The sequence below is a fragment of the Antechinus flavipes genome, chromosome 6 (genome assembly GCF_016432865.1).
Source record: "Antechinus flavipes isolate AdamAnt ecotype Samford, QLD, Australia chromosome 6, AdamAnt_v2, whole genome shotgun sequence".
Taxonomy (NCBI): domain Eukaryota; kingdom Metazoa; phylum Chordata; class Mammalia; order Dasyuromorphia; family Dasyuridae; genus Antechinus; species Antechinus flavipes.
In genome coordinates this window covers 242881544-242896515 of record NC_067403.1, presented here as the reverse complement: position 1 = coordinate 242896515, position 14972 = coordinate 242881544, and the positions used below count along the sequence as shown (strand labels likewise).

General features: G+C 32.1%; 1 protein-coding gene across 1 annotated transcript; it reads right to left on the bottom strand.

Moving 5' to 3' along the window:
- Positions 1-11761: 11761 nt before the first annotated feature.
- On the bottom strand, positions 11762-12691 carry LOC127541323 (olfactory receptor 4C12-like). Its single transcript, XM_051966607.1, has one exon. It carries the CDS (start codon positions 12689-12691, stop codon positions 11762-11764), a length of 930 nt encoding a protein of 309 aa, XP_051822567.1.
- Between the last annotated feature and the right edge of the window lie 2281 nt (positions 12692-14972).

The window sequence follows — 14972 nt, the reverse complement described above, 5'->3', positions numbered from 1 at the left end:
GTCACTTTTATACTAATGCAGAATTCAGAGGCAAATGTCAGGTGGTTCTGAATATAGATGCCTCCTAATGAGTCCAAGTTTTGTCAACACACTTTTTTTCCACTCTATGCCTATATGGAGAAACCAAGATCATATAGCTCACAATTGACAAATTCAGATTTTTTTATTGCATATTCTGTCCATAACAACAACTAGAATATTTTATTATCCAATAAGCCTTAACATAACTCATTGGAACATCTTATTCTTTTTTCTTCACCACACCTAATATCTATTGCCACCATTGATTCTTTATTATATGAATATAATTGGAGTCTGACCTTCCCCATCATTTAAATTCTCCAGTGAGATTAGTACATTGGAGAAGAGATACAGATTAAAAAATATATGAAAACTGTTTCAAAGGTGAGGAAGGACTTAAATATTTTCCAAGAGAAACTGTTTCAAACACCTGAATAGTTTCCAAGAGAAACTAAGTTTGAAGGACCTGAATAGTTTCCAAGAGAAACTAAGTTTCAAGAACCTGAATAGTTTCCAAGAGAAACTAAGTTTCAAGGACCTGAATAGTTTCCAGGAGAAAGGGGCAGGAGAGACAGAGTGAGAGACAGATAGACAGACAGAGACACAGCGACTGAGAGTAGTTGTGTGTGTGTGTGTGTCTGTGTCTGTGTCTGAGAGAGAAGAGAAGAGAAGAGATAGGCAAATATAGATGATATTCAGTAGAAAATGGCAAGTGAAAGGCCGATAGATAAATAGATGGATAGATAAATAATTCAATTTTTAATATATGTCAGGTCTGTGCTAACACTTGGGGATAAGAACCCAAGCAATGAAGAAGGCCTATACCCTCAGGGATCTTATATTGTTATATGACAAAAAGGATAAAGGGACATTTGAAATGGGATGGTTATTAGACACATTAAGTCTTCAGGTAATCATAAGTAAATTATAACTTTGTCCAAACATTAAAGGCTTTTTTTATCCTACAAACATGCTCACCTATTCCTCATTTTAATGGTAGTTAAATACTAGTTTTAGTACTAGGTCTTATTCATGAAAGAATATATGTTTGTTTCAAAGAGAAATGGCTTTGAAAAAAATCACTCTCCACTCTTGAAAAAATTATGAAAGCAACAACAGAATTAGATCCAAAAGAGAGGGGAGGGAATATCGATTTATTGTTCAAAGCAGGTCCCTGAATAACATGTGAGAGTGTGAAATATGGTTTGTTACAAAGGGACCATAAGCAAAAACCTCCTAGCAATGAAAACAATTCGCATGTGTAAATGAGCTGCCACTAGAGATAGCAGGCTCCCTCTTCAGTAGGGTTATACAAATGGAGGATGGAGGAAAAAATGCCAGTGATGTTAGAAGGATTCTTCTAAAATCACAGGTTGGACTAGATGCTTTCTGAGGTCCCTTCCAATTATGAAAATTTGTGATGTTGTGCCTATTTATACATAAAGAATATCTCGCATAATAGATAGGGTGCCAGTTTGGTTTTTAAGAAGAACTGAGGTCAAATGTCTTTGTTCATAATTAGTTTGCAATTTGCTTATATACTAATGGTTTACTACCATGAGGAATTAGCCACTCAGGGATTTTTTACTCATTTTTTTTGGATGGAATAAACAATGTTTATAATATTTACATTATGGGGTTATTATAAAATTGAAATAACAACCAAATGATTAATTAATAAGCTTTTATTAAGTATCTTTATATGTTTCTTGTTATTAAAATAGCCTCTGATCTCATAGTCCATTATATAAGAAAAGAGAAAATGTAGACATATAACTATATTTATCTGTTATCTGTCTATTCATCCATATAATTGGGAAAGGTCACTATTGGGGGAGGAGGAAAGGGGGCAGTAGAAACATCTGTAAAAGGTAGAATCCAAAAGGATCACTGAAGGGAATTAAGATTCTAAAAGGTTGGATAAAGAGTTTACATTTTAGACATGAGGGATAGCCAATAAAAGGCAAGAATTCAGGAAACAAAATGGCATAAGAAAGAAATAGTATCATTTTAGTTAGCCCAGACAAGTAATAAAAGGGAATAGAGTATAACAAAGAATGAAAGATAGTTTGAGGCCAGCTAAGTTCTTTTCAAGACAAAGTCCACTATGAGATTTCTTTCTCCCTCTTCATGGTGCCTTCTTTCTAATGATGTCTTTCTTCTTTATCTGGCTAACACTGACTATATGTTCTCCCAATTCTATTTCATATTTACCATTCCTGGGTATCCATTCATTTTATCTGTACCCTTTCTCCCTAAATAAATCTACTTTTGGATCTATATCTTATCCTTAATAAGATCTATATTTTATCCTTAAGTCAATAGGTATCTAAGCAGAGTTGGTTGAGTAGGGAAATGTGATCATATCTGTGGCCTGAGATCCAGTATCCAGTACAAGTATTTGCAAAATTTAAAATATCATATAAATTAAAATAAAACAAATGTGTGTGGTGTGTGTGAATATTGGTGTTGTTAGTGTTGTTGTTGTTTGAGTATAGTCTATATTTATATATGGACTTGTGTCTTCCTTGGTTTATGAAACTCCCCTATACCAAGTTCATGTCTGGCACAGAAACTCCCTCTAGTAATGTAGACTAAAAGTTATTTTGCAAATTAAATTGTTTGGATGTTGTCTGGGAACAGGAGGGAGAAGTTAAGTGACATATAGCATCTCGACCAACCAGTATGTGTCAGAAATAGAACTTGGACTAAGTTCTTTCTGACAGTAAGAGTCACTCTGTTCATTACTTCAAGTCCCAATAGACAGATAAGAGATGATAGATAGATGGATAGATGGATAGATGGATGGATGGATAGATAAATGGATGATAAATAGGATGGAAGAAATTGAGATAGGGACAAATATTAATAAAGATGCAATATATATTTAACTCATAATAAGCATGATGCAGTGTGGCAATTAGGTTTTTTTGTGCTTTCTGCTTGAGGTTATAATTTACCTTTGGTATTCTAAATAACCTATTTTCCCATAATATATAGATAGATATAAATGTATAGACAGATGGATATAGATGCACACACACACACGTGTGTGTGTGTGTGTGTGTGTGTGAGAGAGGAGGAGGAAAAACAAAAGGGGAAGATTTTTAATTTATAGAAAATTGAAGTATTGTTAAACTTTGTGACATTGATTTTAAGTTTATTTATTCAAATAAATTTATTTAAACTTTAAAAATTAAATATTAAATTAATGGCTGAAATAAAATTTATTTAAAATAAGGAATATGTTACCCTACCCACATTCTAGGAACTTTATAATAGACATTCATATGATAATATAGCCATTTAGTCCATTTTCTAAATCTTTCTTTCTTCTTGAGAATTACTTAAGGAGCAGTTATTTGGTGCAGTGGATAGACCACTGAAGTCAGGAGGACCTGAGTTCAAATCTGACCTCACTTAACACTTCTTAGCTGTATGATCTAAGGCAAGTCACTTAACTTCAACTGCCTCAGCAAAAAAAAAAAAAAATGAGAGAGAGAGAGAGACAGACAGACAGACAGACAGACAAAGAGAGGGAGGAAGAGAGACAGAAAAAGAGGGACAGAGGGAGGGAGGAAAGAAGAGAGAGAGAGAGAATGAATGAATTAAATACAAGAGTTGAAAGAATGTTTATAGATTCTATTAATTTTTTTTCCAATTTTAATTTAATCTCTAAGAAACTTGCCTTGAGAGCAAATTATAAAGAAAACTTTAAAAGAAGTTAATAAACTATTGCTAAATATCAAATTCAAGCATCTGTTTCTGAAAAGGAAAAAAAAATCAGGTGAATATTAGGGAAATGTATTGTTCTGATACTTCCCAGAAAATGGAAACTTGAAAAGGGTTAATTGATTTAAAAGGGGTTATTTAAATTGTCTGGATTAAAAGATATCTCAGAAATATTAGAATTTCCCCCCATGTAATGAAACACCTTTTCCAAAAATCGGTTAGCAAGTAGAAATTTGAAATCAGCTTCATCTTTCTCCTACTCTAACCACCCTATTCTATATTTTGTTGGAGTGTGACAAAAAAGATAAAAATAAAATATGCACAAAAGTAAAAAATATTTTATGCAAAGAGAAAATAAGATGAAATGCAATGAGAAGTGGAAAGTTTTCATTAGTAATAGGAATGAGGAGGTGGAGATAAAAGTCTAAAAAACTGCATTATCAAATACTATTTCTCAGAGCTGGAATTAGGATGACCCTTTCAGGATATATTTGCACTGTGGAGATATGGATTATAACTAAATTATTAGAGCAAGAAGCATCCTCTGTCCCCAAATTCTCACCTATGAACTCTTTGTCCTGAGCTCAAAGGCTAGGTGGTCAGCTGAATGAGACATGAAGAGAAGAGAGACACTCTGGTCTGCATAGTGGGTTGAAAGCTTCACCTATAATAAATGTCTACTGATTTATATGACACCATTAGAATATGTGATCCTCTTGAGTCTTAGCCATTTTGTTATATGTCATATTTAAGAATAAATTCTTTGAATTATCTTTATTTTGACTAATGAGACCTCAGGAGCATATTCCCTTAATTAGATAAAATTGCCAATGACACAATTATGCTTCTTATTACTTAACTAAACATCAAAAAAATGAATTTTAGCCTCCCTAAATTTTTGAGGGATGTGTATTTGTTTTGTATGCTTATGTCTCCATGGGGAAAAACATCCTTGGCAAACTGAGTCAATTTTGTAGATATTTAGGTCAACTACCAATATTGCTATTGCAGGAAAATGAGGCAGTATCATTAATAAAAAAATTGTTAGTTTCAAGCTGCTATTCTAATTTCTAAATTAAGGATCCAGACTAAGAATATTCATACACCATGATGTCACCCCAGAATGAGAAAGGATTTGACAGAAATTTTATTTGAATAATTAAAAAGACTGATTTCATATTGTAGGAGGAAATACTGAGGAAAAGATAGATTTAACTGAAGACCAAAGAATTCTATAGGCTAACCAGAAGCAATGTCTTTAGGATTTAGATTCTTTGAGATAACCCAGAGCAACAAAAAAAGCTAAAATAATTTTAAAATCCTCCTTCCTAGAATTGGAAAAAAGTTACACAACAATGTTAATTCAGCAGAAGACAATAATGTGGCCCCAGAAAGTAAGTAACCAAAAGTAACATGTTAAGATGGGGGAATTTTAGATGAAATTTGAAGGGAGCCAGGGAAGACAAAAAGCAGAGAGTTAAGAAGAAAGAAAATTCTAACTAGGGAAAAAAAATCCCCAAATTCCCCAGATTTAGATAGTTTCTTAATCAATGTATTCCATACATCAAGGTCAATGATAATTGCTTACATTTAGAGAGCACTTTAAATATTACAAAGTTTTGCCTTTGTTATTTCATTTGATCTTCCTAATGACCCTGTGAGATAATAGCTATTATTTTCCCTATGTTCCAGTTGAAGAAATTGAGTCTTAAAGATTTTAAGTAAGTTGTCCAAAGTGGATATCAAGGGTGGATTTAAATTCTGGTTTTCTTGAATCAAAGTCCAGAATTCTGCCAGCAAACTGTCTTTAAATATAAGATCTAATCATCTGCAATTTATTATGGTAATCCTGTGCTTACAGTGGAAAAATAACACAGGCTCTGCTCTGTATTGGAAAATCATTCTAACATAGTAAATGTTTACAAATAAGTATTTAAAAGGTCAAGCAAAAGATTTTTTAAAATAACCAAAGAGAGAAAAGAGAATTGGGGGAATTGGAAAGGGCATCTTGGAGTTGGTAGCTCCTAAGATAAACTATCAGATGAAAATTATTTACAGAAATATAATTGTGTATATAGTACATTTCAAACAGACAACATACTGTATCCAATAAATTAATATATATATATCAATTTATAGAACATGACAGAGGATGAGGGATTAGGCAAATGTGATCAGAATCTACAACAGAAACTATTAAACCTGTTTGAAGAATGCATTTAATATGGGGATCCTCATCCATCTTTGATGTCCACTTGATTCACTCAACTCTTATCTGTGCTCCAAGAAACTGTAATATGCGCAATAGTCACATCCTGGTAAGCCATTTGGGCACATGAGCTTAACCAAGTTGAAGGCAGCCAGAGGGCTTCAAATGTGTCAGTGAATTACAAGTATGTGAAAACTTTCTCTTGTGGATTGGAAATATAAGAATAATTTAATCCAATAGTTTAAAGATTGGGTCAGGTATTAAAAACACTAAGGTCATTAACTGTATCTCAGGCCATCATCAAGATTTTTGTCCTACCACTGTCCTTTGATATCTCAGGAAGAGACAAATAAAGATGAAAAGTTTGTGTGCAACTCTGCTTAACTGAAATCCAAAGCATGCACAAATCAAGACATCACCCATGATGTCATTAGTTCTCTTCAAAAAAACAAACAAATAAATAAAAAAAAACCAGCAACACAGAATGTATATTGTGTTTTACACAATTATAGAAGACACTAAACAACTGGATATTTAAGAATTTTTTTAAAGACATATAACTTTATGGTCCATGTAGTACAGGTCAAACATTATCTTTTATTCCCCTTTCTTCTCTCTAGGGCCCAGCCAGATCAGCCTTGATAGTCTTCAAATAGTACTCCATGTCTTTTCTCTGGTATCCATATTTGGCCATCTCTCTCTCCTCATGTGCAATACGTGATATAACTAGTAGGTCAGATGTGTCTTGTTTAATTAGATTTGATTCTGGGATAAAAAGAGGGATTCATTGAACACAACAAAAATGAGGTTCACTTGACTCTAAGGTTATAAAGATCTTCAACAAAGACACAAAGCACATAGATTTTATAGAAGTCACCCATCCTCCCCCCCATATGGAATTTTGTCACTTCAGAAAGATGGGGAATGCTGATTTGAGTGGGATCCTTAAATATTCACCAAGTCTGAGGGGCCTGGACTGCACATGGATAGGTCTTTTATGCCCTCAGGTATCAGATAACCAGGAAACATGATAATAAAGCCCCACACGTATATTGTATACATTTGTGTTTATTTGTGTACATTATGTGTATATGTATATACAAACAAATATTTCTAGCAACAACTTGTGGTGGTGAAAAAAATAAAATTTAAGAGGATGTCCATCAATTGGAGAATGACTAAATTAGTTGTAACTTGTACATTTGATGATTAATAAAAATAAATTAATAAAATGTATTAATTATCAATAAAATTATATTGATAATTAATAATTAATAAAAATTTAATTATTAATAACAATGAATTATTTAAATTAATAATAATTAATTGATTGATAAAAAGTTATAAAGAGGATGATTTGAGGAAGACATTAGTTCAAATTCATTATCAGACATTAATTAGCTATGGATGATTTGAGGCAAGGCATTTACCATCAATTTGCCTATTTTTTTTCAAATGGAAAATGGAGATAATATAGCAGTTATTTCCCAAAGCTGTGGTGAAGATCAAACACTTGAGATACTATTTATAAAGTCCTTTGATATGTAGTGGGAACAATATACATGCCATAACAACAGCAGCAACAGCAGGAACAAGGTATATTATTTCTTAAGAACATGTATGCAACCCTTTGATCTAGCAGTGCCATTACTGGGTTTATACCTCAAGGAAATTACAATGGAGGGGAAGATATGCATGTGCAGAAATGTTTATATCAGCTCTTTTTTGTGGTAACAAAGAATTGGAAAATGAGTAACTGTCCCTCAACTGGGAAATATTTGAACAAGTTATGGTATATGAAGACAATGGAATGTTATTGTTCTATTAAAATGATGAACAGGCTGATTTTAGAAAAGCTTGGAAAGATATACATGAACTGATGCTGAGCAAAGCAAGAAAAACCAGGAATACAATGTATGCAATAATAGCAAGAATATGTGATGATCAACTCTGATGACTTGGTTCTTCTCAGTGGTCCAGTGATCCAAAGAAATCCCAATAGACTTTGGGCAGAAAATGTCATTTGCATCCAGAAAAAGAACTAAGAAAGACTGAATGTAAATCAATACATGCTACATTCATTTTTTTTTCCTGCTCTTTAAAAAAATCTCTCCTATAAATTTTTCTTTTTCTTCTGATTTTTCTCTCCCAACGTGATTATAGCATTATCACCTTATAGCAAAACACACACACATGCACACACACACACACACACACACACACACACACACACATACACACACACACACACACACATACACACACACACATACTGTTTTATTTTCCTATTTGTATTCCTGATGCTCAGTGAAGTACTTTGATTATGGTAAATGTTTAATAAATGCTTTCTTCATGTATATCTTCACTTATTCACTCAGCAAATTTTATATTAGCAAAAAACAAACCAACAAGAAAAGTAGAAGCAGCTTTGATTCTCAACACTTGGGGAATGTGGATAAACTAGTATGTAAATGTAATGAATGTTACAAAACTTTAGAAGTGATGAATATGAGAACATACACTTGGGAAAAAATGACAGGATGAAAGGAGTTCAATCAGGCAAAAATTTCATAAAATGCAAAAAAATGATTTTTAAAATATCTTTAGGGTAGCTGAATTTTGCTTAATTTAAATAGAGAAAATCAGAAATAGAGAAAAAAGAAATATCTCATATGTATATGTATGTGTGTGTGTGTATATATATATATATGCTTTCAGTAGATAGTTAAGAGATCTACAAGTATAAAAGTTATATAACTGCTGGATGGAGTGTTTCATTAATCTGCATAATATGCTGTTTTTTTATTTTAAAAAAGGATTCAGTGAATGAATACCATGGAATATTAATGTGATATAAAATGGATCAAAAAAGAAGATAAAAAATTGTATACTCTTTTAGATTTATAATTGTAAGTTTTTTTTTTTTTTTTTTTTAGTAACCTAGGAACCTTGGTATACTTTCATTTCTATTTAACGTAAATTTTCTAAGTAGATTCTTGTGCTCAATCAACTATATCAGTCTTTCTTTCTTTCTTTCTCCTTACTTTGTTTTTTCTTTGTTTGTGTCTTCCTTCTTTCCTTCCTTCCTTCCTTCTTTCCTTCCTTCCTTCCTTCCTTCCTTCCCTCCCTCCCTCCCTCCCTCCCTCTAGAACCTATATCTAGGTTTCTTACTTTTCCAAACGAGAGTTTGCTGGTTACCAAAATAACAGCCCCCCAGACATCTTGCATTTATTACATGCAAGAGGTACATTTTGTTTCCTATCCTTAAGAGCAGTCACTAATTGTTTTTTTTTCTTTTAAATATTGCAACACATTTAGAACTATATTTATTATCCCTTAATGAACATAGCTCTGTGTGTGTGTGTGTGTGTGTACACACACAGAGAGAGAGAAAGAGAGAAATTTTCACTCACAAAACTGTGTGGAAAGTGTTTTAATGGACACCATGGAATGACAAATACAATTTTACACCACATCAAGAAGCAGTTTGTGTTTATGCAAAAAAAAAAAAAAAAGTGATTAAAAACAAATGGCCAAGGTTGGAATTCCTTTTTTTTTTTTTTTCTCAATTAGAATCCTTGTGATTTCTTCATAGAAAAGGCAGTCATACTATTTTTGGCTAGTACTCTAGTAAAATGTTGACAATGTATATAATGTGAATATATACGACAGATATAAATTTATTTTTAGATATGTATGTGTATATATATACAGATACACACACATATATAATGTGTACATATACATATACGTTAAAGGAGTTTGCAGTTGTTTACATTGAGACTCTAAAGCACAAAATCTAAATGAGAGAATGTTTATATATTTAGGTCTGGGATGGATATTTATAGTCATCTAATCATTTTACATGTGACTCCTATTTTACCATGCTTCCCTGTTATTAAAAGCTTAGGGTTATAAAATAAAGAACAAGAGATTCTGAACAAAGATGGTGATACTGGTCTGAATGGATGGGGTATGTAACAAAAGAGGCAAGGCTATCTAGCCATCACAAAGAAAGGTGGGTCAAGGAAAATAGAAAATGGAAAGTGCACATAGAGCAAAAATGGTCACTCCAGATGTTTTGACAAGAGCATTAATCAACTCTTGCATCACAAACCAAATGGGTGGATACAAGTTTTTCAACGTGAAAAATGAATTAATCTAAGGTGAAGATTCTATTCTTCCTTTTTACTTATTTCTCTTTCTCAAGAAAAAAAATTATATCTGCTTCAAATATTTTCTCTCTAATTTTTGAGAAGGATGTATTTTTTATGTAGACCAAAATGGTCTAGTATTAAGATATAATTGTGATTTAAAAAATATTACTATAGGTGCTTCACTTGTTCAAAGAAAAATGAGATCAAAGCAATGTTCACAGGAGAATTAAGAAAAAGCTCTACTTTTTCAGGGCCAAAGAGAGGAAATACCCATGTCTTATCTATATCCAAACACTTCCTATCTCCAACTATTCTTAAATATAAATGAAAAAACTACAGATCAGAGATGTTATGTGATTTGTCCTAAAACACACCTGATAGGGAACAGCTGCATCTTGAATTTAGGTCTCCTGATGTTAAAGCTTCGTAAAATGCTTTTGAGAATCTTTTGAGAGACCTGATAATTAATTGTTCTATCCTTGGCCCTAGAAAAACAGAATTAGCAAACATTGCATTGGATCAACCCTGAATATTGATATTAAAGAAAACATATCATGAAATAGATATGTGCAAGAAGAGAATGTAGTTTGCATATTAAATGAGAAGAAAGATTTCTTAATAAATAAAATATTTACTCCATGGTTATTCAGATCATTTAAAGGTAGCAAAGATAGTTACCTTACACAATGAATAGGTAGATTTTGCTTATGTTTGACATCAATGGGAAGTTATATATAAAATTTTCATAGGTTGACAAACAAATAAGTTATAATCTCTATCAATGGCAAGAAATATCCACATCATAACTAAAACAGCTCTATTTAAAAACTAAAACCTTTCTTCTTATCAGTCTATGTCTATATTTCAATGATACTGACAATATTGAGAATATCTAGATTCCTCTTTTGCAAACATACAAGAATAACTATGTTATTATTTCTTAGTAATAAATCATTATCTTTCAAAACATATTTTTCCTAAATTGTTAAATTTTGAATTTAAATTAATTTTGAAATGAATTTTGAATCAAAGTTCTGGAATCAAATGTTCTCATGTATTTTCTTGCTAAACATATATTTCTAGGTAAAGAACGCATCTTCATCTCTGTATCTTTATCTGTAAAATTGATAGATTGTTGTTAAAATCTCTAGCAGTTCCAAACTTTTTGTACTTCTATACCTTAAATTTATAAGGCAAAGACATTTTCACAATCTTTAGTCTTTAACCAAAAAAACAAACCAAAAAAAAAAAAAAACAAACCAACCCCCCCCCAAAAAAAAAAAACATGCAAACAATTATAATGTATCATTTCTCAAAATCCTTTTTGTTTTTCATTGAGAAGAAGAAATGAAAGACAACAAATATTTGTAAAAATATTGTGAAATATTAGCCAAGGAAATTAAAATGACTAGATGTGTATCACATTTTCCTCAATTCTGTTCTACCCCTTTATTAGAAAATAAATACTTGATTCCACAATGGAATGGGTGGATGAATGTATAATAGGCTGGATATATGTAAGAAAGCATAATCTATATCACAATCTTATCCAAAGGTATTTTTCCCTATGTGGATATTTAATGAAAAAGCTAGTATGCATCCTGTAAGTTTTGGAAATTAATAACATCATTTATTTGTGGTATCATTTATGTCCTAAAGCCATTTTTCCATTCCACAATTTCTTTATGGCATTTTTTACCTCTGAATTCCTCACTGTGTAGATGAAGGGGTTTAACATGGGGGTGATAAGAGTATAAAATACCGTTACAGCTTTATCTACTGGAAAGGTGGCCACTGGTCGCAGATACATGAAAATACAGGGGACAAAAAAAAAGAAGACCACAGTGATGTGAGAGATACAAGTGGAAAGGGCCTTGCTTCTCCCTGCAGAGCTATAACTTTTTAGAGAATGTAGTATGACAACATAGGATGTCATTAAAACAATAAAACTAATCAAAGGAATTAATCCTCCATTAGTAGCAATCAATAGACCAATGAAAACAGTGTCTGTGCAGGCAAGTTGGATCAAAGGGATAATATCACACATAAAGTGGTCTATGACATTGGGTCCACAGAAGGGGAGCCAGAATGTCGTAAGAATCTGTCCCATTGAATGCAGGAAGCCCACTGTCCAAGCCAAACACACAAGGTTACAGCAAAGCTGGTGGTTCATGATTGTTGTGTAGTGCAGTGGCTTGCAGATGGCCACATATCTGTCAAAGGCCATTACTATGAGGAGGACAATCTCAGAGGCACCAAAGAAATGTTCCACAAATACCTGGGTCATGCATCCATTGAAGGAAATCGTTTTTGTCTCACAGAGCAAATCAGCAAGCATCTTGGGGACAATTGAAGTTGAATAGCATGCATCTATTAAAGACAAAAAGGCAAGGAAGAAGTACATTGGGGAGTACAAAGTCTGGCTGGAAATTATAGTGATCAAAATGAGTACATTACCAACTACAGTGACAATATAAGTAAATAACAGGAGAACAAAAAGGATTTTCTGAAAGTCAGGACTGTTCACAAGACCTAGTAAAATGAATTCAGTAACATTGTTCTTATTTTCCATCTCATGTTCATGAAGATTTGAACTCAACAGAAATGCCAAAATCCTGTGAAAATGTAGATGTTTATGAATATAGAACCATTCTGTTGAATGTAGTAGAATATTTTTGTGCACAGAAGCCTGTAAAGCAATGAAGAAGGCACATTATTATGTATAATTAATCGCACACCTAAGCAGGCATTAATAATCATATATAATTAATAGTCACAAAGAAAATTATAAAATACATAGACTAAAAAGAAGGGCTCCCCATTTTTTTTATTTTTTGTATTTGCAAATACATTTTGCAAAATGCTAAGGAAATAAGTACATATCTTGTGAAAAAAAATTATAGTTCACAATTCATAAATGCCAAGCTTACCTTCTTTTCTTAGGAAGCTCTGAGTTCAAATATAATCAATTGCCTAATGGGAGGATTGTGTTGAATTAGTAGTTTGGTTGCTTGTAGTAATAAAAAATGATGTTTGAATTAATTTAGAGGTTGTTTACTTGTTTTTCCTTTTTTTAAAATTCCTGTTCAATTACTCAATTTGTACACTCAGCAAGAAAAAAAATTCAAGCATCCATTTATATCCTCCATCAGTAGAATCAACAAATGTAATTTTATTCAAGTTTGAATCTACAAAACAGAGACATTTGTTGAACAACCAAAAATACATTCATTTCCATATTTACTTATGTTATTATTCAGAAAATTATACTTTGACAAATATATTTTTCACTAACCTGTGGATAGATGAGTTGGTGGAAAAGGCAGGGGTTGAAATGAATTGAATAGCTAAACTTTGTTAGACTTGAAGTATTTAAGTTTGTCTCCTACCTTGGAGATATATAAATATGTGGATAGAGAGAGACAGAATCAGAGAGACAGAGAAATATCTACATAAATGTAAGTATATCTGGATTGATAGATATAGATAGTCACTTAACCTCTCTATACCTGTTTCACCAATTATAAAAACATAATAATATAAAAACACAATAATTATATTCCAATATACTAAGACCCTTATAACTTCAAATCTATCATCTTATACTTACTTGTTCAATAACTACACAAGATTTACAAATGTAATTAGAAGTTATCACCCAGAAAGCTAAAATTATTTGTGGGTTTGTGATTTTAATATGGTTTTTCCCCTAATTCCTATTTCAATATTTTTTCTACTACACAGTGCTGAAGAAAATGACAAATATAACAAGAAAAAAATAAGATATGAATTGAAATGGTTTTATTTGTTATTCGTAGATGGCTAGCTGGATGGGGTAGTGGGTGGGGCTAAAGATGGAGAGGTATATATAATAGGAAAAGCATATTGATTCCATGGGGTTAGAAAAAAAATTAAAATTAAAAAGACAGAATTCTTTAAATAAACACTATTTCTCACACAGAGCAAATAAATGGTTTTCTTCTAGCTGTACACAGCTGTTTGTGTATCTATACACAAACTTGCTCACACATTTCTAGGCCAGTTGGTTATGATGGCAGTGATGGCTTAATCCCCATGAAAAAGATCAAGCTAGCTACTGTATAAACAGAGCCTAAGTCTTGAGTCAATGTAATTAGTCTGTCTGACAAAGAAGTTTCACCTATGAGCCCTTTGGACTGGGATTCAATCCCAGAAACTAAGACAGCTGGCATAGGATGGTCCAGTGAGAAGAAAAAGTACATAGAGGAAAGTTCTGACTGGCTCAGTTACAATAAATCTCTGTTGGTTAATAAACATATTCTCTCTGGCATCTTTGTAAAATGCCTTTCTCTGGAGCTTCAAAAGTTCTTCCATGTATTGTGTTTGGGAATACATTGTATAAAGCATCTTATTCTGCAGTAATGAGATCCCATGGGTGCAACTCTCTAATTAGATACATGCACCAAAGACACAATTAAACTTCATGTTAATTGAACATCAGAGAGGAACTTTTAGAAGTGCCAACATATTTTTGACTTCGTGTTTATCACTTACCTCTCATTATAAATGAGATAAAAATATCTGATAGACTGATTCAAATCTCCAGATTATCCATCTGTATTTAATGAAATCCCGTAAATAACTATTAGATACCTGCTATGAGTAAACCGTTGTGTTAAACTAGAAAACAACCCAGCTTAAAGATAATAAGTTAGCTTTTCCAGAATTTCAAATCTAATTAATACCTAACATTTATGCAAAAGATAAATATATGGTACAATAGGCAAAGACAGAAGAAAAACCCATGTCAAGCATTCTAGGAAAATTGAAGAAAGATATAAATATCTTCAAAAGAAAAATTGAAGACAACAGAG

Coding starts and splice junctions, on each gene's coding strand:
- LOC127541323 (XM_051966607.1), bottom strand. CDS start 12,691: ATGGAAAATAAGAACAATGTTACTGAATTCATTTTACTAGGTCTTGTG.